The sequence below is a fragment of the Octopus sinensis genome, linkage group LG20 (genome assembly GCF_006345805.1).
Source record: "Octopus sinensis linkage group LG20, ASM634580v1, whole genome shotgun sequence".
Lineage (NCBI taxonomy): Eukaryota > Metazoa > Mollusca > Cephalopoda > Octopoda > Octopodidae > Octopus > Octopus sinensis.
In genome coordinates this window covers 12,317,648-12,345,256 of record NC_043016.1, presented here as the reverse complement: position 1 = coordinate 12,345,256, position 27,609 = coordinate 12,317,648, and the positions used below count along the sequence as shown (strand labels likewise).

At 34.4% G+C, this 27,609-nt stretch overlaps 1 protein-coding gene across 2 annotated transcripts; it reads right to left on the bottom strand.

Annotated features, from left to right (window-relative positions):
- Positions 1–26,783, bottom strand: LOC115222582 (microtubule-associated protein Jupiter). Of its 2 annotated transcripts, none has more exons than XM_029792862.2 (4): positions 26,291–26,783; positions 22,364–22,593; positions 8,435–8,469; positions 1–918 (listed from the first exon to the last, which is right to left on the bottom strand). In XM_029792862.2, exons 1-4 carry the CDS (start codon positions 26,341–26,343, stop codon positions 847–849), a joined length of 390 nt encoding a protein of 129 aa, XP_029648722.1. In that variant the 5' UTR covers positions 26,344–26,783; the 3' UTR covers positions 1–846. The 2 variants fall into 2 exon arrangements, with proteins under 2 accessions (XP_029648722.1, XP_036367625.1); XM_036511732.1 differs by lacking the exon at positions 26,291–26,783 and adding an exon at positions 25,139–25,266.
- Positions 26,784–27,609: the final 826 nt, after the last annotated feature.

The window sequence follows — 27,609 nt, the reverse complement described above, 5'->3', positions numbered from 1 at the left end:
TTTTTGAAAACTATATTGAATCGTTTGTATTTTCCTCCAAAAGATAAAATTAAACCAACAAACACACACTTCTTTTCCCAAAGTCAAGCATTTTATATAAGCTTTCAAGGGAGAATAACAATTAAGATAATTCAATTAAAGTTGAAATGTGCAGCAATATTTTTTAGAATAAAGTAACACATGCTGATGAGGTTTAGGAATAAATAACTAAGGTTCTACCTCAATTCATTCTGCTTTATAGACTAGTTAACTACTGAAGTGTTACAAATATATATGCCTACCAAGTGTGCATCATGAAGAACAGACCATAAACTTTAATCAAGTACAAAATAATGGAAATATACAAAGAAAATGATCATTTGAAATATTGCTTCTTTTTTTTGATTTTTTTTTTTTTTTTGTTATTTATATTTGATTAACAGAACATAGTATTTCTTGATCTTTAGTTTAGATGGGAGCTACCAATAAGAATACTTCCACATTTATGCACCATACATGCATTCCAGTCCTTTCTGCAAGGGTCCAATACACGAGACGAGTGTATATTCAGGTTTCAAAAATACAAAAACAAAATCAAACAAAATACTTATTTGTTGATTAAATACAATGAATAAAATCAACCTTAGTTGCCAAGTAGTTTGATTTGCAATAATAGAATTAAAACTCTCAACCTAAAATGTAAAACTTTGAAGTTTATGAATGGCTACATACTTTGATATTTGAGAGAAATTGTTAAAGCTAAAAAGAATCAACAATATTAAAGTGCCTTTAAGGTATTAAAAGTACACAAATTGCTGTATGCCAAAACTTTTACATTTTTGAAATCTTCAAATTGAACAAGCAAAATCACCAAAGTTGATGGCAATGGCCACCAGGAGGTTGAGAAATTCTTGTATGCATTACTTCTGAATCGGCTGGCTGAAAAAGTAAACAAAAATCATACATTTACAATTAGACTTGTAAAAAGATTATGGAGAATATATTTTGTATTTAATAAATAAAATAATGTAGTAAAGATTATTTGTCAACATAACATGGCAGTCCTGGTTTAGGATGGATGTTGCTGTAATTTAGCCCCAGGAGACATCATCTCCAGCTGGCTATACGATACGATTTGTGTCCTTATATTTTCAAACAGGGGAATTATAAGGACACACAGATTGTGTCGTATAACCAGCTGGAGACGATGTCTCCTGGGGCTAAATTACAGCAACATTCATCCTAAACCAGGACTGCCATGTTATGTTGACAAATAATCTTTACTGCAAAGTACTGTTGCTGAATATCTCTCGTTGTGAGATTTACAAATAGTAATTTTCTAAAATAAAATAATTTTCTTTATTATAATGTATATAAAAAAAATTTTTTTCACCACTGATAAGGGAATCGGCCTTAAAAGTTCAAAATGAAAATTATTTTAGTAAACACTACATACATCAACTGATCTGTGAGTAAATATTTTTTTTCTAACAAGATTAAAAGTAATATTATAATCCTAATAAAGTTCCAATCTAATATCACTTAATAACACTTTCAGGGCAGTATGTTTTAATATTTTATCTTCTCACTGATTTCTGTAATTCCGGTGACTAAAAAGGAGATGATCTATTCTAAGGGATCTGTTGGATTTTAAAATCAGCAGTCATTTTTGATCATTTACTTTTATAAATCTCAACTTAGAATTAGATTTTATCCAAAAATTATAGTAATATTTTTTTTCTATGCTAAACAATATTGCAGATTAAAACCATTTCCAAATTCTGAACCTTGTAATTTTAATCAACACTTCAAAATTATAAGATTAAGCTTTTCCAACACTTTCATTTCATATTTACACACACCTACACACGCACACACATATACAGGAAAGACAAATGATAAAACAATGATGATGAGATACACTCTTGTATCAGCAAATCTTAAAAAAATACCATCAAACTTTCACACTCTCCTTATTGCTACTTGAACCTTATCTAACCTATTCTAGCCTCTCTTGACTTAATAACTAGGACAAAATGGGTAACCAGTAAGATGCCGATAGTAATAAATACCCTCTGGAATCTGTTTGGTAATGATATTTATATGCACAATTGTATAGTTACCATAACAACTCTAAAGACTACACATTGTTTTCACTTCAACCCCCCCCCCACTTTAAATCCAAGCTTTCGTCTCACCCATTTCTTTAGGAATTCATACAAAAGTATACAAAATTCTCTGGTTTCATACAACTGGTTGCTAAAGAAAAATTTCATATCTTTTGATCTTAATTGGAATATACTTTCAAAGCATAAATGGGAGAGGGCATACATTTCCATTTTGCTAAAATTCTATTATTCAACTGCCTCTCAGAAAAGATTCCAACCTTTAATCATAGAAGAAAAAGACTCGCAAATTTCTCCAACCAATTAACCTCTTATCTCTGTTTTTGTGTGCTTTGTCTGATTGTGTTTATTCTCATTAACGCTGCTTGTTTTAGTTCATGCAGTATATTTCAATCATATCTGTTGTCAACTTGCAACAACCACTTCACCACTAATTGTTCACTTGACTTGCTAGAAAAAGTAACCAAACATCCTTTGAATCACACCTTGTTACCCTCTTACAATCAGAAAGTAAAAATAAAAAAACAAAAAAGAAACACACAGGTTAATGTAGTTCAAGATAGACTGTGAGACTGCATGAAACGTCTTTTACCCAATGCTTGCTCAACCAGAGATAATCTGAGACTAAAACAATAGCTTTACAATGACCAAACTTTGAATTTACTGTATGCTTTAAAATATTTTACATTTTCGCCTCGTGCTGGTGGCACATAAAAAGCACCATCCGTTCAGGGCCGTTGCCAGCGCCGCCCAGACTGGCCTCGTGCCGGTGGCATGTAAAAAGCACCATCCGTTCGTGGCCGTTGCCAGCCTCGCCTGGCCCCTGTGTTGGTGGCACTTAAAAAGCACCATCTGTCACCTGTGCGGGTGGCACGTAAAAAGCACCCACTACACTCACGGAGTGGTTGGCGTCAGGAAGGGCATCCAGCCGTAGAAACACTGCCAGATCAGACTAGGCCTGGTGAAGCCTTCTGGCTTCACAGACCCCAGTTGAACCGTCCAACCCATGCTAGCATGGAAAGCGGACGCTAAATGATGATGATGAAATACCAAAGGCATAGTCATGGCTATGCAGTTAAAATGCTTGCTTCCCAACCACTTTGGTTCCAGGTTCACTCCTGCTGCACGGAACCTTCAGTGGGTGTCTTCTACTGCAACACACATGCATATGTTTATGCGCTTCACTCACTGTTTGGAAACAACGACTTCACAAACGGTACCATTCTTTTCCATTTCTCCACATAAACATGCTCAGGCTGCTTCTTGTTCAAGCTCTGGAGCATTATGACCTCATTTTGGAAACGGGTAGGGGTTGGCAACAGGAAGAGCATCCAGCCACAGAAACTCTTCCCCCAACATATTTTCACTGGCCCCTTGCAAGCACGGAAGAGCAGATGTTATGATGACGATGATGATGAAACAGTGATGACAGATGAATTCATTTTTGATGTTAGGGAGAATGAAAGTGATATTAAACATAACTTTTCTTGTCTCAAATTGGTGTTTAAAATGACTAAAAAAAAATCTAGAATAATGAAGTCATGTATCTTTTCCAACTAATGGAGTTAACAATATATAGGAGCAGGCTGAAGGGTAAGAAGCTTGCTTCCCAACCACATGGCTTTGGGTTCAGTCTCACTGTGTAGCACCTTAGGAAAGTGTCTTTTATTATAACCCTGAGCCAACCAAAGCCTTATGAGAGGATTTGGTAGATGGAAACTGAAAGAAACCCATGGGATGTGTGTGTGTGTGTACCTGTTTCTGTATCTTTGTCTTACCACTACTTGACAACCAATGTTCGTTTGTTTACATCCCCGTGATTTAACAGTTTGGCAAAAAAAGACCCAGAGAATAAGTACCAATCTTTAAAAATCTAAGTTTAAGTACAGGAGTCAATTTGTTTGACTAAATTCTTCAAGGTGAAGCCCCAAGTATGACTGTAGTCCAATGACTCATACAAGTGTCAGGTCATCCCATAAGTTCTGTCCGATTTTACCTTTTTCAATAGTATTTTAGAATGTCTAATGGAATTAAAAATTATTTATATGCATTTGTGTACATTTAAACTAATTAAATATTATTTTACAGAATAATAGAATTAAAATTTCTCTGATTAAAACCCTTTCTAACATGGAAGTATCCAAAGAGATTTAAGGCGTTAGGAGCACAAAAAAAGGAAACCTGCAGCCGAAGCAACTTGAAACATACACTCAGTTTATGGAAAAGAATGCTTGAATGAAAGAACTTGAAGAAGATGGTTTGCAAAATTCAGAAGTGGAGATTTCAGCCTTGAAGATGAAGATCGAAAGGTTCCTAAACTTGGAAAATGAGTGCCTCATAAATTGTCCGAAAGCAACTGCAAATCTCGAGTTGACATCTGCTCTTCTCTCCATTCTCGCAAACTAATTTCACCCTTTTTGGATAGACTTGTGACTGGTGATGGAAAATGGATCTTCTATCGAAATGTTAAACATCATAAACAGTAGTTGGTAAAATGGAAAAAGCCCAACTACAACTGAGAAGGGAACTTCTTGGAAAAAAGGTTCTTCTCTATCTGGTAGGATTGCAAAGGAGTAATTCTCTTTGAATTGTTACCACCTAATGCAACAATCAATGCTCAAGTCTACCAAAAAAGCTTTACATTGATGGGATTAAAAAGCTTGTAAATAGATGGAAGGAAGTCATAGATGATCAAATTGATGATTAAATTTCAATTAAATATAACATTTGATCACTTGTTTTCTGTATTCAAAATTTGGACAGAACTTACGGGACGACCTGATGCTCATTTTTTTGGAACCCATTTTACCAAGATTATAAGTGAACGATTTTGCTGAGAGACATTTAAATATATTTCAAAGTCCTTGTTTTCCCTCTTTTTTCCTACTTTCACTAGTTGACAAGTTATACTAATTAACGATAATACCTAATTTCAATGAAAGTAATGAGCTTAGCATTTTGGCACAGCACAATGCTTTTTGTCAGGATTCCAGATCTATAATCACACAACTTTCCACTATTTTAAATACTTAATGCTTCACATGAGAATTAATCATCATTATCATCATAGTTCAACATCTGCCTTCTATGTTGGCACGAGTTGGACAGTTTGACAGGAGCTGGCTAAGCAGAAGACTGCCCCAGACTTCTGTGTCTGTTTTGGCATGGCTTTTACTGGATGCCCTTCCTAACACCAACCACCCAGTAGAGTGTATACAACACAACTAATTAAGTAAACTGATATAAAACACTAGCTTCATTAAAATGTCCTAAGAGGGGGATTGGAATGTTTTAGCCTGGCTTCTTAAGTTAACAGCTGTAGGGGTTAACATTATATATTTATAAGGCAGCGAGCTTGAAGAAATGTTAGCACACTGGGCAAAATGTTTAGCGGTATTTCATTTGTCTTTACATTCTGAGTACAAATTCTGCCGAGGTCGACTTTGCCTTTCATCCTTTCGGGGTCAATAAATTAAGTACCAGTTGCATACTGAGGTCGATCTAATTGACTGGCCCCCTCCCCAAAAATTTTGGGCCTTGTGTCTAGAGTAGAAAAGAATATTATACATTTATGAAAATTACATGAAAAATATATATATATATATGTGGTGAAACACAGCAACAAAAATACAAAAAATACTGTAAACATCATATAACAATATAAAAAAAAAATAAATGCGCCCTTTTAAAGCCTAGCCAGGCTTATGGGCCTGGTTTCCCGATTTCTATGGGCTATGCACTCCCCAGCTGGACGGGACGCCAGTCCATCGCAGCGTTACTCATTTTTGCCAGCTGAGTGGACTGGAGCAACATGAAATGAAGTGTTTTGCTCAAGAACACAACACGTCGCCCGGTCCAGGAATCGAAACCACAATCTTACAATCATGATACTGACACCCTAACCACTAAGCCACCACATAACAATATAGATACACGTTTTTCTTTAGTTCTTTACTTGTTTCAACCATCATGGGGCACTGCATTGAAGAATTTTTTTTTAGCCAAATGAATCAACCCCAGACTGGTGATTATTCTATCGGTCTCTTTTGCCAAACCACTATGTAACAGGGACATAAACACACTAACACTGGTTGTCAAGCAGTGGTGGGAGACAAACACAGGCAAAGACATGCATGTATATATACGATGGGCTTCTTTCAGTTTTCCATCAACCAAATCCACTCACAAGGCTTTGATCAGCCTGAAGCTATAGCAAGCCAAATGAATCAACCCCAGACTGGTGATTATTCTATCGGTCTCTTTTGCCAAACCACTATGTAACAGGGACATAAACACACTAACACTGGTTGTCAAGCAGTGGTGGGAGACAAACACAGGCAAAGACATGCATGTATATATACGATGGGCTTCTTTCAGTTTTCCATCAACCAAATCCACTCACAAGGCTTTGATCAGCCTGAAGCTATAGCAGAAGACACTTGCTCAAAGTACCATGCAGTGGGACTGAACCTGGAACCATGTAGTTCAGAAGCATACTTCATACCACATAGCCATGCCTAAAAAAATTATTTAATATTACAGTATGTACAATTAAAATACAGTAGATAAATTGTTAATTTCATTTGATGGCTTAAGATGACAAACGAACTTGACGTGATGAAAGTGAGGTTAGAGGGTACAGGTGATGAACCTGTCAGTTATAAATCAGTCGAGCTCTGATGCTCCACAGTTCCTGCCTTTTACTAGTATTGGGTGATTGAAGAGAGACTCGGTCATCAACTTCACCAACTGCAGCAGAGTTGGGAAGAAATGGTGTGAAGAATTTGAGTTTCACATGTTTTTTTTTTATTGATGCAGCTTTCGGGTAATGAAATCCCTTAAGGCTCTGAGATATTGATAATACAGTTTCTGCTGGCATGTTAGTGTGTGAAATGGTGTTAGCAAAGATTCTCTTATAACAGAGCGTTCGGTTCTCTCGTGTAACAGTTTGTTGTCTTCATCATTTCATTATTTCTACTATCAGCAACAACTCCACTTTATCCTATGTCACTGTCTTCTGTATCTGCTAATCATGCTGTGACCATCAATATCTAATGACATTAAGGTGGAAATCTGACAGAATTTTTTTTTTTTTTTACACTGGGTAAAATGTTTCAGGTAGTGAGCTGGCAGAATTGTTAATATGCCAGACAAAATGCTTAGCAGCATTTCTTCACAATTTGAGTTGAAATTCTGCCAAGGTCAACTTTACCTTTCATCCTTTTGAAGTTGTTAAATAAGTTCCAGTTCCGCACAGGGCTCGATGTCATTGACTTGCCCCCCACTCCCACCCCCCAAAAAATTGCTGGCCTTGTACCGAAATTTGAAACCAAGATCTAACATCTATTTCACCTACCCACTGAAGAATGAAAATCAAGAGAATATCTGACCATCCATCACTCGCTGCTTTGAAAATCTTGATACTCACATGCTTAGCTAGCTTGACAGTGGTGACGCTCTGAATTTCTATACCACAGGATCAGTGACAGACATTATTACTGTCACCATCTCCTTAAGATTTGCATTTTCTACAACTTTCATCCGCCTCCTTGCACAAACATGATTTAGCATTTGCATCAGTGTATTTCACAGAAAAAGCAGTGAACAACTCAACCTGTTTGTTTTGTTAACACCAAACTCTTGCACAAAAACACTAACCTCTACCTGTCAACTAAGTTACAGTTTACGGTTCAGATAAAGTAACACGCTTCTTTGGATCACAACTCTTCCTTAAAATATTTCATCTGATTTATCCAATATTTTAAACAAAATTGCTATGAATTCAGTTCTGTAATAATTTTATTATAACATTATTCTTTTCTACTCTAGGCACAAGGCCTGAAATTTTGGGGGAAGGGGTGGGAGGCAGTCAATTAGATTGACCCCAGTATGCAACTGGTACTTAATTTATCGACCCCGAAAGGATGAAAGGCAAAGTCAACCTTGATGGAATTTGAACTCAGAATATAAAGACAGACGAAATACCGCTAAGCATTTTGCTTGGCGTGCTAACATTCCTGCCTGTTTGCCGCCTTACTACTAACATTATTGACAGTAAATTTTTGATGCATTACAAATTATATATTGTCACAGTTCTAATGCTAATTATCCCAGATCTAATGCAGTTATAACAATTCCAAAAAATAAAATCTTGCAAAAGTACAGGGATTTAATATTTAATTACATTTCAGTAATATAATTTATTAAGAATACTGTATCTATGAGATAAAACAAGATGTGAACCTAAAACTGTTAAAGTGGAAATTAATAAAAAGAAAATTAAAAAAAGTTAAACTGTGATGGAAATAAGTTAAAAAAAAACAACTTACTGCTCCTGTATTATTTATTGGATCATTGAAGTAACCTGAAAATAGACATTATAATTTTCAAATTATAATCATCAAAAAAAAAACAAACATCAACAATAACAATAAACTAACAGAATCAGCAATTTTAATGGCTAAAAATGCAATGGCTAAAAATGCAATATTATACATTCTGGGAATTAATGAATTCTTTACAATCATTTCAACATGGATTGTCACAATTGTTTATCATCCATCCAGAGAAAAGTGTAAGATATTACGTCTTCATTCCAAACACTTTTCCCACCAAACATGTCCACTATTCACATCATATTTGTTATACGGTTATCATATGGTTTACTTATCATTTGGAGACAGAGACCTTAAAGGTAATGGTACACTGAACTTTTTTTTTTATCCTGTCTTTATTCTGATTACTACATTTTTCACAACACTGATCTCTACTGCTGATTAGATCTCCAAGCTAACAAGAAACTACCAACTATTTCTATGTCATTGTTTGGACAATTGAGAAACATAATCTTTTTATATGTGCATACATACATGTGTGTGTGCACTTATATTGCACACATATACATAAATTTGTTTTATTTTATCTTTCACTCCTTTCAGTCATTAGACTGCAGCCATGCTGAAGCATCACCTTGAAGGATTTTAGTTAAACAAATCGGTTAATATAGGGCGTAACAAATATCAGAAAAAAAAAAAAAATGTGTGTAATAGGTGTAAAACAACTTCCTATGAACGAATATGAAAAAAAAAATTCGCGCACGCGAAAGGGGGGTGGGGGAGAGGCCTCGGAAAATTCACATCGGGAAGTTCCGAAAGCGTCTGAGGGGCTGACCCGGACACCAAAACAAAAAAAAATAGTGTAATATGTGTAAAACAACTTGCTCTAAAACGAATATGACAAAAAAAAATGCGCTCTTGAGAAGAGGGGTGGGGGAGGAGGCCTCGGAATATTTATATCGGGAAGTTCCGAAAGCGTCTGAACCGGGCACAAAAACAAAACAAAAACAGCGTAATAGGTGTAAAACAACTTGCTCTAAACGACTATCATGAAAAAAATGCGCGCTCGTGTGAAAGGGGGGTGGGGGAGAGGCTTCGGAAATTTCACATCTTCAGTCCACGGCCTTTTAAAACTAAGAAAAAATAGTGTAATTGGTGTAAAACTACTTGTTCTAAACGAGTATCAAGAACACACACTCACACATGAATCATAAACTCCGTATTTCGCAAAAAAAAAATAATAAAGAGAAGAAATTCTGGAAAAAGTGAAGAAATGTTGGATCTCCGCCATGTGAATCAAATACGTGTCAGAAACATCTTGAAATACTACAGAAATTATGTTACGAAAATGATAATGTATACATACCTCTTTGAGTGGTCCATCGATAATGATGATAAAGAAATGAGTTGGATTTGAACTCAGAATATTGACTAACACAACTACATACTACAGACTCAAAATATTCAGCCAAGTCACCACCCTTTAACTAGCAATAATAATAACATCAATAACATAACAGCCAAAAGATTTATTTGTTCTGAAAATAACAATCATAGTAAATAAATATGTTCTTTAATATTCACATTCATGTGCACAGTTAAACACACTTACATACAAACAGTCACACATGCATAATACAGAACGGAACACATAAATGAAGGATGCATTACTTAGTATATATTACATCTAGAGAATTTTGATTAATAAGTCAAATATGCAAATTATAAAGATAATTAATTGCTTTACTAAACAGTGTTGTAAAGGTGAAAAAATAAATTTGGGAAAAAAATACACGCCAAAACTAAATTAATAAAGGATAATTAGGGAAGGATTGACACAAAATAATAATTTTTTCTGTCTCTTTTTTTCTGATAAATGCATCTTAATAAGTGAGAAGAATTGCATATATCTGAACTATTTCAAAAAAAGCATAAATTTAATGTTTAAAATAGCTTTAACCAAGGAATGAGATCCAACATTTCTTCACTTTTTCCAGAATTTCTTCTCTTATTTTTTTTTTTTGCGAAATACGGAGTTTATGATTCATGTGTGAGTGTGTGTTCTTGATACTCGTTTAGAACAAGTAGTTTTACACCAATTACACTATTTTTTCTTAGTTTAAAGGCCGTGGACTGAAGATGTGAAATTTCCGAAGCCTCTCCCCCACCCCCCTTTCGCGAGCGCGCATTTTTTTCATGATAGTCGTTTAGAGCAAGTTGTTTTACACCTATTACGCTGTTTTTGTTTTTGTTTTTGTGCCCGGTTCAGACGCTTTCGGAACTTCCCGATGTGAATTTTCCGAGGCCTCTCCCCCACCCCCCTTTCGCGTGCGCGAATTTTTTTTTTCATATTCGTTCATAGGAAGTTGTTTTACACCTATTACACACATTTTTTTTTTGATTTTCTGATATTTGTTACGCCCTATATTAACCAACAAATCAACCTCAGTAGTTATATTTTTAAAAACATGGTACTTATTCTGTTAGTTTCTTTTGCCAAACCATTAAATTATGGGGATGTAAACACACCAACACCAATTGTCAAGTGGCAGTGGAGGACAGACAGACACACACACACTGTGGTCTTCATTCACGTCCACCTACCAAATCTGCTCCCAAGGCTGTTGTAGAAGACATTTGCCCAAGGTACCATGCAGTGGGACTGAACCCAGACCCATGTTGTTGGGAAACAAACTTCTTACCAGATGGTCACATCTCATTTATTTTTCATTTCTTAGTTAGGTGGAAAAGTAATACCAATAAACTTTTTATAGGATCTCCAAGACTGGTGTGAAGGATGGAAGAAGGTATTCTAAAACTAGAGATTTGTCCCAAATGCTTGCAACAGAGTGGACTCTACAAAAAGTACTTCAGGTACCAGGTGTCGGTGTTAAACTAGGTGCCAGATTAAATCTATCAACCAAGTAGACTACGGAAAGATTTGAACTCAGAAAGCAAGGAACCAGAACCAAGGCTGCAAAACATTCTAACATGTTCTGCCAACCCATTGCCTTAGATTTGTACTTTACCTTATTGATCCAGAAAGGAGAATAAAAGACAAAAGTTCCGGTTATTTTGGCAGAATTTAAACTCACTGAGCAGAAAACTAGAACAAATGCCAAAAAGCAATCTGTCCAGTGCTCTCACAATTCTCTCAGGTAACTTCATTTTCCCATGTTGACACTGGATGAACAGAGATTTTTGGTGAACTTTGTATACACTGCCATGCTTTACATATACAACTATATCTATGTACTAGACGTAAGTTTCATAAACTACAAAATATAAACATCCACACAACCTCACTTGAAACGTACCTGTTATAACTCTTTTATCTTGATTCAAATGTAGATGAAGGTATTTAGAATGGCCAAACTTATTTCTGCAAATGTGCTTAAGCACTGATGCCAATCATAGTTTAATCAATAAGCGTAGGAGTGAGATAAATACAATAAAAATAGGGGGATCAGTGGGGGCCCCATTTAAGTGGCCCTTCAGAAATTAAACCTCCTTATGATACTCCCTGGGTGTTCATGGTATGAAATTCATTGTCATTGCTCTGATTTGGTCACCATTTAGTTTAAAATGCAGTAAAAATAAGGGGGGGTCAGTGGGGCCCCCAATTAGGCAGCCATTAAAAAAATAGACCCTCTTGGGACATTCTCTTGGATTAGGGGAGTTGCTGGTTTGAGTTTCATTGTCCTTGTGTCAACTGTCTAGGAGGAGTTAACGAACATAAAAACGTAACGGACAGAGAAACATCACTCAAAGTTATAATAGGATATATATGTATATATCATTGCTATTATGTTAAACTGTCGTAAGTCCAAATGTGCTTTTTTCAGTATTTATTTTTGCCTGCAATAGTCAGACTATCAAACTATCATATCTCCAGCTGCTTCAAATGCCAAGATATCAAAAAATTGCCAAAGTGTAGTACAACGGTTTTGCTATGGAATGGCAAAACTATTTTTATTGATTTCTGACAAAGCAACGTTTTGGACTTACGACACTTTTGCATAATAGCAACGATATATATCTTTTTACCTTGTTTATGGTAATGATAGGGGTATGCAAATATAGCTAGATTGTCCTTCATACTGGCAAGAAGAGATAAACATCCCTCTGTGATTCATCCAATAATGCAGTATTACTGCCTGATGAAATGAATCAATGATGATGATCAACTGGATGCCCATGAATAGTATGGACTATACTTTACTAATACCAAGGATACCGACTCTGATGTTAAAATCATATCTGATCTGTGGAAATGCGTAGTGATGATTTAAATATTTATAAATTCCATCTTAGAATTATTGTTATTATTGTGTGTGTGTGCACAGACACACTTTTTATCTTTTGTTTTAGATATTTTTTGTTGTGCCTTGAAGAAATTTTCTTGAACAAATCAACCTTCAGTCCTTTTTTTTTTTTTTTTAAATATCAGGTATTTATTCTATCAGTCTCTTTTGCTGAACTGCTAAGTTACAAGGACATAAACAGACCAAATGATTGTCAAACAGTGGTATGGGACAAACACAAATATATAACAGGCTTCTCTAAGTTTCCGTCTAGCAACTTAATTTGCAAGAATTTAGTTGATCCAGGGCTATAGTAGAAGACACTTGCATTTACTGAATTCAGAACCATGTGATTAGGAAGCTAACTTCTTACCACACAGCCCTGGGCTAACCAAAGCTTTGTGACTGGAATTAGCAGCTGGAAACTGAAAGAACCCCATCGATATATGTGTATGTATAGGCATAAGTATGTGTCTCTGTATCTGCTACATATTCACTGAATATTACAATCCACAAATGGCAACATAGTCGGTATTTTCCAATCAACCAATGACCCACTGGGTTTGCACCTTGAAAGGCATGTGGAATAAGAAATCCAAAGAAAAATAGGCAAGGACGAGAAACAGGAAATGCAAAAGAACATTCTTCTAACTTATGCCAGCATGAGAAAACAAACATAAAAAACAAAACATACACACATATGCCAAATACTTCACTTTTGGCAGGAATCAAAGATATGACCTAACAAACATGTGCCCAACACCCTTATGATTAATATACATTATCAGGAATACATCAGTTTAACAATTGAGTTGGTTCCAATTGTTTGAGCGAGTAACTAATTCATATAAAAATGTTACAAACAATACTTATATTCTCATGAGGGATTTAAGCCAACAGCCTTTCTAAGTGTTAAGGAAGGAACAATAAAACATTTCCGGCATAACCGATGCTTCAATACATCATCATCAGCAGCAGCATTCAACATCCACTTTTCCATGATTGCATGGGTCAGGCGGAATTTACCGAGGCAAATTTTCTATGGCTTGATGCCCTTCCTGTCAACAACCCTTAATTGTTTCCAAGCTACACAAGTTTTTTTTCACAGAAAACTGAAAATGAACGATGTCGTCTGTCTGATGGTGATGCTATTTTACAATTATCACGTGAAGTCTAGAGAAGAGTAAACACCTAAATATACATTACAAATACACACATACTCATTTGATTATATATATATATATATATATATATATATATATATATATATACACATACATACACATATATATATACACACATATGCATACATATATACATATAAACACACACACACATACATGATGATAGGTTTTTATTTCAGTTCCCATCAACCAAATCCACTGACAAGTTTTTGGTCAGCCTGGGGCTATAGTGGAAAAACACTAGCCAAAGGTACCATGCAGTGGGACTGAACCCAAGACCACATAGCTGGAAGCAATCTTTTGAACCAAGGTCTACATTGAATAATGCATTTACAAATAATAGACAATCAAATGTCACTAGGTTTTTTTTAACTTTTTATTCACCAGTTAATGATGCTTTGCAGCTCATATTTAGGTCAACCTCAAGGAGTTTGTTTTCTTTGTGTCAAGAGCTTCTTACTTTCATGGCAGTCTTTTCTTTTCTAAATAGATCATACTAGCCATGAGGTTTATTAACATCTGCAGAAACATTTCTACTTAGCTTGAAATTTTAATCTTGAAAATATAAATCACTATTTGAATATGCAGAAAAAAATTTTGTCTAGACCTTTACATGAGGAACTTTCGTATTTTATATATTCAGAATAAGAATCCTTCCCTAATATCTCTTATTTTATTCTTTAACTTTTCATCCTCCTCATCATCTTTTAACATCTATGTTCCTGCAAGCAAGAGTTGGATGGTCTGAGTCAAAGACTGCATTGTGCTCCAGTGTCAGCTTTGGCATGTTTTCTATGGCTAGATGCCCTTCCTGACACCAACCAATTTACAGTGTGTAAATGGGTACGTTTTTCATAACACCTACATCACTGAAGTCTCCACGCGGGACACAGAACTATGAATCCTGAGGGAGGTGAGAGGGATCTGCTTTATGCTGGGGAAGAGGGGGTTAAACTATGAGAAGGGGAATGGCAGAGAGAAAAGAGAAAATGAACAGTAAGCTCCTCTTCTTGTTGTTTTTGCTGTACCTAAGACATTGAATAATCTCCAAAATCCTTTTAATGAGAATCCTTCCTTATCTTTCATGTAGCTAATCAAATGTGTCAAAGATAATATCCTTTAAATGTCATGGTTTGTTGCTGGCAAAAATGATTATTTGACAGTACAAACATTAACCTATATATGGATGATGGTGTAGACATTGTAGATGACAAGTGCATTATCTCTGATTGGTTGCACAAGAACTAGAATGTTTTTTTTTTATCTTCAAAATATTTTTCTTTTTATTTCAAGTAAAGAGTCATACAAAAAGAAAATCTTTAGATTGTGAAATAGTAAACCAAGATATTCTTTTTATTTGTCTTCTGTATGGAAGTGTAGCTTTACAAGGCCTTCTGGTGCTGTAAGATTTTCAACAGAAAAGCAAAAGTATGGGTCTTAACTCAATCTCTAGCTGAATTAGGTCTATAATCAGTCTTTAACAACTTTAAAAAAACCCTTAGCATCAAGAAATGTTTTTTCTTGCTGGCATGCACTTCCAACATAGGCATGTTTCATCTATGCTGACGATTTGTGATAATGTGTAACTATATTCAATTACTTCTTTCAGTTGTTTTGGAAGCAAATATACAACTTCAACTCTTGCTTTCACAGCTTCTTGCACTTTAACATTATGCCAACCAGCTCATACATGCTTATCACATGAAAAATACTCATGCTAATGCCACGCAAAAATCACCCGTACTTGTACCATGTAAAAAGCACTCATGTTGGTGCCACATAAAAGAGCACTGGCACCACATATAATGCACTAGTGACACGTAAAAAGCACCCAGTACACTCTGTAAAGTGGTTGGCATTAGTAAGAGCATCCAGCTGCAGAAACCATGCCAAAACAGACAATTGAAACCTGCTGCAGCTCTCTGGCTGGCCAGCTCTTGTCAAACCATCCAACCCATGCCAGCATGGAGAACAGATGTATAATAATAATAATAATGATGATGCTGATGATGTATATATAAATATACAATTAATCTAAAGGTCTTATTTATTCTTTCATCTGCCCAATTACAACCTGTGCTAATGGAGTACTGAGGTGGTTTTTAGAGCCATTTGGCTCTAAAAAATGGTACCTGCAAGGTTTTTATTTCATGCTGGCCACTTGATAAAATCATTAAAGTAATTTTATCCCTAATTTTAAATGAACATTTTATATACACACACACACACACACATATATATATAATAAAATATTAGGGAATAAATCCAAACTTACAGGGAAAAATCAGATTTAGGATTGAATCCAATTTTATAGTAAAATATTATATTATATTAAATTAGAGATAAAACCACTATTAGGCAAATCAAACAATGAAAAACTTAAGCCAATACATAAGATTAATTAATTTATATTATTTTAAATATATATCAAAAGTGATATATATTTAAAATAATATAAATTAATTAATCTTATGTATTGGCTTAAGTTTTTCATTGTTTGATTTGCCTAATAGTGGTTTTATCTCTAATTTAATATAACATATATATATATATATATATATATATATATATATATATATATATATATATATATATTATATATATATATATTATATAAAACCATTCACTACTTAAAAGTAAATGTTTCCTCATTTGCCTTTTTTAAAAATTCAAGAGATTTATCGCAAGTTTAATCAGTTATGCATATTGATAAATAAGAAGACCAATGTTGACCAGTTCTGTACTACATATCTTTATAGACTGCCAAAGAGTGAGCACTTTAAATTTCATTTGAATATTTCTTTTATCCAATAAAATCATAGGTACCGTTAAGTAAAGGAAACATTTTAAGCTAAATCTTTAATAATTTTCCAGTCTTTTGTTTGGTTTGTGGTCTTGAGTTTTGTTTCCAAAGCAATCGCTTTCCATTTCTTTATATAATTAATTACATTCAACATAATGCTACCCTTTCATTTTGATGCTTAGAAGTGTAAATTCAAAAGTTTTGTGACAACAAAATAGTGACAGATTGTGAACCCACAAAGTATGTGTATCAACATTCAAACTAAGTGACTGACTGAATGAACCAACAAACGCACGCATATTATCAATTCATACATCGCAGTAATTGAACATTTTTAATTGTTTATATTTAAAAAAAAAACATCATTAAAGCAAGATATTACCTTACACACATATATATATTTTCACATCAACAACTCAATATTAAATAAATTTATGAGGGTGACCATGCTAGATGTAGCAGTGAAATCTCTCAAATTACATGCCCAACCACAATAAAAAAAAAACTGTAGACATTGTAATCTTGTGATGTGAAAAACAAACAAAAATACAGTCAGTTGGAAAATTATTTGATTTTGTTCTTTTTTTATTTACAGGGAGAGAAATTTATGGTATGTATTCTAAAAAAAATACACAAATGATTTGCTGACCATGGCAAAATTTGAATAACAAGCAGAGGATAAGTAACAAAAAGAAATCCCACAAAAGCTCACACATACAAAGAAAACAAATTAGCAGAGTCATCAGAGCGCTGAATAGACTACCTTGAGGCATTTGTTCCAATTTTCCACGCTTTGAGACCAATTTATTCCAAGGTGAACACTGTCACTCTCATCGTTTTCAATGGTGGATGGGGAGAGAAGTGAATTAATGGAACACCTTGCTGCGTGTATTTTCCGGCTCTTTGCAATCTGACAGCAATGCCTGTGACACCACTCGGCACCAAGATGTATCAGCCTTTAAGAAAAGGCCTTTCTTTTAGACAACAATGGTAGTGTCACTGTGTGGGGGAGACTTACAAGTATGGACTCAGGTGTACATGCAGATACATATCAACCCTGTTCAATGGAGACCCTCACATCAAATATCTCTCAATAACATAGGACTACCAGTCAATAAAGTATTCAACACATTATAACATACATTTTACACTGACACACACACAAATGTAAAGCTATGTGGCCTTGTGGACTCCTGATAGTGAGGTTAAGAGTGTAATTCTCCAACGGAGATAGCGTGCTGTGTCCTTGACCAAGACACTCTATTTCTACATTGCTTCAGAGTAGGAAGCTGGGGACTAATCTTGCAACAGACCAATGTCCAATGCAACAAGAGTCTTGTACTTTCAGTCACTTTTACAAATGGAAAATGGAATACATTCCAGCCTAATTAATGAACCTGTAGGGTCAAGACAGTCTATAACTTTTGTGCATGTTTCTACAAAGTTTTGTGTAAGACATTTCTGAAATTTAATGCTCATGTTATTTTCAATGGTTTCTATTATCTACAGCCAGTTGTCGTGACTATGACTGTGTCATGGCTTTGGTATGACTTGGTAAGCTTTCTCCATACTGGCCAGTTTTTCATTTGAGATTGCCATTTGTTATGGTCAATTCCTTTGCACTTCATATTCATTTCTATACACATGTATACAAAGGAATGTCACACTTATATACAAGTGATTTTTTTTTAGCCGCAGAGAAATGTAAAGTTACAAGTTTACTGTTCTTCTGAAGTGACATAAATAGTTAAAACGGTGGAATAAATTTTATGTTGTGAGGCATTGAATTATTCATGCTGGCATGCAACTTCTTCAAATTTACTCTTTTACTCTATTAGGGACCAAAATGGAATCAAAACTTGGATATGGAGTCCTCCATTTGCTACATTTTCTATATATAAAAATAATAGTTTTATAAAAATAAATAGAAATATTAGAAATGGTGTAATTACACACAAAATAATGAAGAATCATAGCTTTACATCCAATTATCCAAACTGACAAGGTATGAAGACATATTTTAACACATTGAACAGTTTACACTTCACAGCTTCAGCACAATAGCCCTACTGACATACTTAATAATAATTCTAGCTATCACTGTGCTTGAGGTTGCCAATACAAAACAATAAAAAGGTTAGGAAAAAAACTTGATATCTGAGATAAAGAATATAGCAATTAACGACCAATTAATCAAAGACAATAAACGTTTCATTAGCAACCCGGCTGAAACCAGCTCTGGCTCTGAGTACAAATGTCTTGCTTTCATAAATTTTCAATTAAAATCTTCCACCAAACCTTAGTCACAATTTATATTCCTAACACTAGCTTAATGATAACTAAGTTATTTTACTAAATTCTTTGTTATATTTAAAGTAATTGAAAGAAACTCAGAGCATCTCAACAGAAATACGGTAGCGAAAGGGTTAAGCTTAAATTGAAAATATTTAAAAGGTTTGAAAAAACTGTATATGGAGCCCATAACAGTCTAAAATTTGAGACTGAGGCCAATTATATATAAACACACACACTGTTCTTTTACATTCTATAGTTGCTTGTCTATGCTATCAGCTTTATATTACATCTGGCTCTTGATACCAAGTTGATGCAAGTGACAAAGAAATTAATTTCATTTTATTCCACTAAATATATATAAATTTATATCTTCCATCCTGAAATTAAGTAATAAAAGATAAAATATATGTTTATATTAGATGTATGTAACTTAACTTTTTTTATATCAACATTGATTTTCTATACACTTTCATTCAGTCGCCCATATTCTCCTAAAGCTTCAGCACTGCCCAAATTAAAACAGTAGTCATTGCCATGCCTTTTTCAGGGCTTCACAACTGCTTTATATCAATAACCACAACTTTATAATATACCACACAACCTAATTACCTCTATTACTAACAGTATATATTTAGACCTCCTGTATTGTAACTATTACCTTACCCATATAAACTTGTATGATAGCCAAACAAGGTGTAACCAGCCACAGAGGCCATCCCAAATCAGAAAGTTTTGTTGGTTAGTCAAGGAAATAACATACCTCTTAAGATCCTGCTAATATCTCATGCACGTATCATTTAATGAACACAGGATTTAAATGTGAGCTAATATAAGTTTCATGCTCAATCAGACAAGCCATGTGGCATATTGTCACTTCAATATACTATGAGACCTGAAATGTCAAACATTACAAAACATGACCTCACTGTCTCCCCATAGTATTGTAGTTAGTATCTACTATTCACAATCACATGTCTTACCAACGAAACCATCACTACTACATACACCAGCTGATACTTCCTCAAGTGCCTAGTCACTAACTCAGCACACTTGTACAAGTTGATACTTGAAACTCAACAAATCAAATTCATCTCATTTCTCCCCAGCCTCCACTGCAGGTTTTCTTTAACTATACAAAGCAGTATTACACTTCTAACAAATGCATGTACGTGCAGAACCAAGCTGGGGGGAAAAAAATTAGTATCCAGCCAACGAGATGGAGATGGATATATATATATATATATACTTTATTTAAAGCAGCAGAAAATTCAACAAAACCTGTTACTCTGAGTTTCCGAACGGCAACGGGAAACTCAGAGTAACAGGTTTTGTTGAATTTTCTGCTGCTCTAAATAAAGCATATTACTCTACCACTGGTATTTGAGTACTCTTTTTTCCACCTTGTTTCACATTTATGTGTTTACTTCGGTATATATATATATATATATATATATATATATATATATATATACAGAGAGAGAGAGAGAGAGAGAGAGAGAGAGCATGACAAACTAGTTTTGTCAATTCAATCAATTCAAATTTAAATGATTACAAATACGATTACCTCCATACCAAGACCGAGTATAAGAAAAGTGAAGAGAGATGCTGCAATGTTGGCAGGGTATTTTTCTGCTTAATCACAAACAAAATTATAAAACTCCATACATATGGATGTGTCCTCAGCTGAATCCGTATTTTAAAACAATAATCCTTAATGCTTATAAATGGACAACACACACACAATGACGAACACACGTTTGGGCGTACAAACATGGGGAAAAGTACACCATACTCGTAGGGTTTAAGTTGTTCTTCACTACACGGTTTCTCATACACATGCACTTGCTCGACCATTCTTTGTTGTCTGAGATAACTGTATACAAACAAGCACACTCAAAGAGCAACAAAGTAAACCGACATCTTCATGTGATTGTATGAAAAACTACATTATCTTATTACATATACACAGTCGTTAAGGTCGTTTGGTTAAAAGAGTAGAGTCTTGTTTCAAGTTATCAAAACACATAAATTAGTACTAAATTACTAAAGACATATCAATGGAAGAGAGGTGTCAGCTAACATCATATTATTATACAAACACATGTTGAGGGGGAGGAAGCAATGAAAAACAGTAAATTAGTCTACAGAACGAATACTTGAAAGAAAAGCATGTTCACAGGCAGTAGTTATTGGTTAGGTTTTGAATTCCTTGCACACGATCGTTTTATATAAACAATAACCTCGAAAATATAATCATTTTGTCATATTTGTTCATTGTTATCTAAATTTCTTTAGACACAATCACATTAAAAAGCATAAATGTAAAGAAAATATATAAGAATAGTGCTCTCCAATCCCCGGTTCCACTGCCTACGACTAAGCCATATTTCTCTCCCAAAAGTCTACAACTTCTCGTATTGCGTTTTTAGCATTGGATACAAAAAGATAATAATATCCATCAAAACGATAATTGTGACAGTGTCGCCTTAAAAGACTGGGAAGTTGCTGGGGGACCCTACTGGCCTGATTCTGGTCTATGTATGTTGTATCTTGAAGTCAGTTGATTTGCCCGAAGGCTTATAATTCTGCCAAAATGGACTTGCAGTGTAAGCATAGGCTTTGGTCAAACTCTTTTTATTTGCCCTACGATTGACACTAATTAATCATCTGGATCTGAATCTCCAATCACTGGCCATAATCACAATATCACACACTCGATTAATCAACTGAACAATTCTAACTCCAAAGTTCACTGCTGGAATATCAACAATCTAGGCCAGATTTCAATGTTTCCTTATCGAAAATCGTCATCACATTTATAATGAAAATGTTGAAAAACGCCGAGAAAAACTATTAAATATTATGAACAACTCCTTGATCCAAACATTTAGAGTTTTCATTCTAGAATCAACATATAAACAGGCTCTTTTTAACAGTTTTATACGCATCAACGAAGATAGCTTGGATATCTTTTTATGCTTAAAATACTTCAATTCTAAAGAAATATCAGGGATGGGATATTTCCTACATTTTTGATATAATACCAAGAGGAAAACTGCCTGTCTGATTGATACACACATAAATCGTTAAAAAAAGTTTTCGTTCTATCGCCTGATATTAATTAGGACCTGACTTTTCTATTACTGTTATAATATTTTATCCAACAAACATCAATTTGCACCCAATCTCCAATTAAACACAATCGTCGCACTGTTCACAGGAAAAAATAATGTACAAAATATCTTCTACAACAGTACATATTTATAGAAGGGCCTTTACTCCCGTACATACATAATTTTAGTTACTAACACACACACACATATATAAAGAGAATTACCTTGACCCTTCACGGTGGCAGCATTAAAATCAGTCCTAACTTTCAGTTTTTGCTCGCCGAATAAGTTATTATGGGTATCTTCTTTCTTGGATGCTGCTGCAGGCTGAGGTTTTGTATCCGGTTCTTTAAACACATTAGATTCCATGCGGTTCACTTTGCTATTTGCAGATGATCCCGCTACTGCAGGACCAAATATATTACTTTCTCCTCCGCCGGGTGGTTTCAGCACCCTACAAACAAACAAAAAAATAGATTAAATTAAAACTTTAAAATTTTATCAGTAAATAAGATTTAATATAGTAAATAAAAAGATAAAATATCCTGAAGTATTTTGCAATACTACACATACCCCTAGCCCTTTATAAAAAATAAACTAGTGAAGTTTAAAAACCTCTAAGGTAATTTTTAGATCAGCTCCGATAGCTTGAGACATTAGATTGAAGAAACAAAAAGGAAACCTATTCATCAGATTAAAAATAAATATGGAAAATGTTGGAACTTTTAAAAGAACCAGTTGTCAATTTACAAAATGAAAACGTCACCATACAAGAAATCTAATAATAGTACTATTAACTAGTATTACAGCTTTTGAATTCTTAAACAACCAGAATTTATAACTAACTGGGTATTTGTTGCATTCTAGAAATGCCATGCATTATTGAACGACCATCCCACAACATAAGACATTAATGAAAGAATTTCGCCCTTCATTATATTAACAAGAGAAAAACCATTCATGCATCCATACAAAAATATGTTTGAATGGGCCACAAAGTGAATATATGCTGAACGGGGAAGTTAAGTGTATTAGTTGAGATATCAATTAATTTTTAGTTGTAAGGAAACTGATTTTGTTTATCTTTTTCTTTTTTTTTTTCTTTCTAGTATATTAGTCATGTCGGTGCGTCTATCCATTTCCTCACCAACCAGGCTTCTCATTCTTAAGCCCAAATATTTCATTTATTACACACGAACTCATCTAATGAATAGACCTTATTAGCGAGACGAATAAGCAGCGCCAAAACGACATCTAAATTTTTTAAGAAAAGCTATTCTTAACCCGAGGGAGATGGCCTTTATTTGATGGAGTTACATCCAGGCTTTTGGGTTTTTTTGTTCTTAAACAGTCAACTCATTTTATTTCTGTTAATTTATTTTTTTATCAAACACAACAAAAAAAGACAAAAGAAAATCGACGAAAAGAGAGAAGATTTGCTGCTAAAATCTTGCGCTGCCAGTGAAAAACAGAAAACTGCAAAACAAAGACTTCTCCTAAATATTTAGAAAATTCTAGTCGTTAAAAATAAATGTAAAATTGAAACAAAACATCCAACCAGAATAGACACAACTGAAAATTATCAATTCATAAAGCTTTAACAGATTGAAAGATACACATTCTAATTGCTAAAAAGCAAAGTCTTTATTCTTAAGAATTTATAACTGCTGCTTTGTGAACCTTAATATTATTTACACAACAATTATTAATTTGTGTAAAAGTCAGTGCGATGCCATTTTTGTTTTAGGGAGGGAAAAATTGTTAGAAAACCGAGTTTATTATTATCTTAGTGTCGTCTAAACGGGTATATACGGTGTTAAATGGATGTACTATTAAATTAGTATCCAACTTTCTCACCCTCATTAGTTGATTATATTTATATATATATACCTCCAAGACACAGTAAAATAAAATGGTTTGGTATAAACTAAAACATTGAAGATGGAGAAATATTATCAAGATAATAATTAACAACAAAGTCTGATGTATTTATTACAAAGGCCATCAAGTGAGAGAGAGGGGGGAGAGAATGTGTAGTATTCATGCCTTTCCCTAGAGCATTGGTGACATCGTCTTCGGTGATGTGGATGTTCTGCGAAGTGATGATGGTGGAATGGTAAGAACGACGCCAACCGAACGAAAATAGACACAAAACGCTGCTGTCATTTGAATCTCTTTTCCTTTGTCGAAACTTTCAAACCTGACAAACGCACCACATCTCGTCACACAATTTACATCAATGCAACGGTTTTTATGATTTAGGCACACAAGGCCAGGATTTTGAGGGGGGGAGGGCGATTTAATCGATGCCATCGACCACTCAGTGTTCAGCTGCTGGTACTCTGTTTTATCGAACCCGAGTGGGAATTGTACTCTGATCGTAAGGAATCGACAAAAATGCCTGCAAGGCATTTTGTTTGACAGCTCTAAAAGATTCGCTTTGCCACCCGACAATCCTTTCTACCATAGGTACAAGGCCTGGAATTTTGGTGGAAAGGCAATAGTCGATTTCATCGACTCCAGTACTGGACTAGTATTTTGTCGTTCTCGAAAGAACGAATGGTTAAATCGATCTCACATTCATTTAATAAAAACATATTTATATATATTTCTATAGGGGAAATGTACATTTCAATAAAGGCCTCTCTTCCGATCGTCACCAACACAGCCGTTCTCTTCGGCTAGATTACGATATCGGATCCTATCTTTTATCACCGACAGAGACAGGAAGAAAGAAAGAATAGTCCAAAAAACATTCTAGATAACAAATTTTAAATAGATGAGGTTAACAAGATGACTAAAACCTCATTCGAATCTCATTAAGCTATAATTATTAATATACCATTAATTTTAGAATGCATTTCCTGTTGCCAAGAGGTCTTTCGAAACATCATCCTTTCATTAAAGTATCATCAAAACACACGTTCACTTTATATATCACAGAAGTGCACAACAAAATAAATATAAGTCTGCACTGGGTTGGCTTTTTTTGAGTTTACCTTAAACAGACTTCAGCTGGAACTATTTTCGTAAGGTGGTTCCAATGCACTTCCTTACCAGTTTTCTTCGGTGGGAACGAATGGTATTCTTCTCTAGACGCACACACACACATTATCTATCTCTCTCACACACACAGACATACACACAACAATACACATATACCCTGCTGTTAGTACCAACTATTTATTATGGATCTTTCCAGACGAACGAGGAAATGAGGGATATAATGGATATGTGTATATGTTCTGCAGACACACGAAGTGTGAGTGTAAGTATGTATAATATATGGGTGGGGATAATCAGAGAATACACACACACACACAGAGTTATGTGTGTGTGTGTAATGTCAGACTATCCACACCCATATATTACACACACACACACACAAACACATAGTCTGATAAGTCCGCACACACTGAATCAGCAGAATGTACGTACACGTATCCCTTCATTTCCTTGATCGTTTGACAAGGAGCCATAATAAATAAAGCATCGTTTCACTAGAATCTCCTCAGGTTTTTTAGATTTGATAAAACAACAACAGCTCTAAAGAAACATCATCAATTCAAAATGTTGCTATCCGAATGCTTGAAATAATACAAGGTAACTGAAACCAGGGAAAATGTATGAGATAAGAGAGAAAAAGAAAGCCTACCCGCTTACATACCTTCATAGCTGTACCAGGGGGAACAAAGATAAGCAGTACAAGTATGTATAAATAGGTACTTTTAGATATATGTATATATTCTTGAATATATGTATATATTCTTTGAATACTATAAAATACAAATAGTAACTCCTCTTTACCGTTCTATATGTCTGTCTGCTTATCAAATAAACTCATCATATATATATAGAGAGAGAAAGAGTGTGTAGGAAGATATATATATATATATATATATATATATATATATATATATATACATATATATATATTATATATATATATATATATATATATATATATATATATTATATATATATATACATATATATATATATAGAAAGAGAGAGATGAAGAGATCTACATATCTGTCTATACATAGATATGCATGGAACATACAGAAACATATATACAGATGCATAATTCAAATATATACACACATTGTGAGCAAAAAGAATTTTTTTTAAAGAAAGCATGGAATATTTACCTCGATGATGGTTTATTTTCGCTATAGCCCGATCTTATTTCTGTGGAAGTCATATTCCGTTTTTTACCTTTTTGATCCAGTTGGAAAAAAAAAGACAAAACAACCCCAAAAAACCACAACAAAAAAGTAAATGTGTATATATATATTAATTAATATATAAGGCTGTGTGTGCTGCACTCTGGGGTTTGGTTTGGTTTAGCCAAGCCAAAACGGTTGATCAAATTTGAGGCTGCTGTGTTGACAATGTCTGTCTTAGATGGAAGAAGGGACAACGTAGATGCAGATGAAGATCTAGATATGGATATATATATACATATACAATTGAGAGAGAGGAATATGCGTGTGTGTGTGAATAGGCTTCGACAGTACTAAATACAATTGCGAGTAACAGACATACGGCGGGCGACAAGGTCGGGAGAGAGAGACTGCGATTGAAAGCGCTGCTTCTCGGCACTACTGGTTGCTACTGCTGCTGCTGCTGATTACTATTGTTATTGTTGTTGTTATGACGATGATGATAACGGTGATGATGGTAGTGATGGTGATGATGATGATGATGATGATCGCGCGACCGAAACGAGTGCGTGTCACGTGTCACGTGTCACGTGACATATATGGATGACGCGAACAGCAACAATATATAAAATATATATAATATATAATATATATAAAATATTTATATAGTAATATGAATATTTTCCCCCACCACAAAGCAATGAGAAGTGATAAGTGAATTATTAATTAACAAGGAACGAACATTGGTTCGGTTCGTTCTTTGTTAATTAATTTAAGATCTCTTTTTAAAAGATATCTATTTTCCTTTTCTTTCTCTTCATTGTGTCTTATTTTATCTTTCTTTGTGTTTTGATCGGAGTCTAACCATATAAATACGTGAATGAGTGGGTGATGGTAGGAAGTATGTAATAAAATATATATGCGAAGCATTTTTTTCATATATTACGTATATATAAGCACAAGCACACACCCTCTATTTCTGTCATTCATTATATATATATCATACATAACTATATAATTGTGTGTGCTTATTATATGCATCTAAGCTTATTTCCTTCAATAGTATACCCCCCCCCTATATCTGTCATAATGTATGGATATATATAAGACGCATACACACACAAGCACTCTCTCTCTCTCTCTCTCTCCATATATATATATATGTATTATCGTCATCATGATCATAAATATATATAGAGCGTGTCTATAGGTTTACGTTATGTCTATTTGTCCCATGTCTAACGGTTCGACGTACAGACACCTATAAATGTGTGTATATATGTTTGTACGTATGGATGAGTGTG

Coding starts and splice junctions, on each gene's coding strand:
- LOC115222582 (XM_036511732.1), bottom strand. CDS start 25,251: ATGTGTGTGTGTGCGTCTAGAGAAGAATACCATTCGTTCCCACCGAAG. Junction 22,594..25,138: donor CCAGCTGAAGTCTGTTTAAG/GTAAACTCAAAA, acceptor GTTTGTTTGTAG/GGTGCTGAAACCACCCGGCG. Junction 919..8,434: donor CAATAAATAATACAGGAGCA/GTAAGTTGTTTT, acceptor TTACTTTTTCAG/CCAGCCGATTCAGAAGTAAT.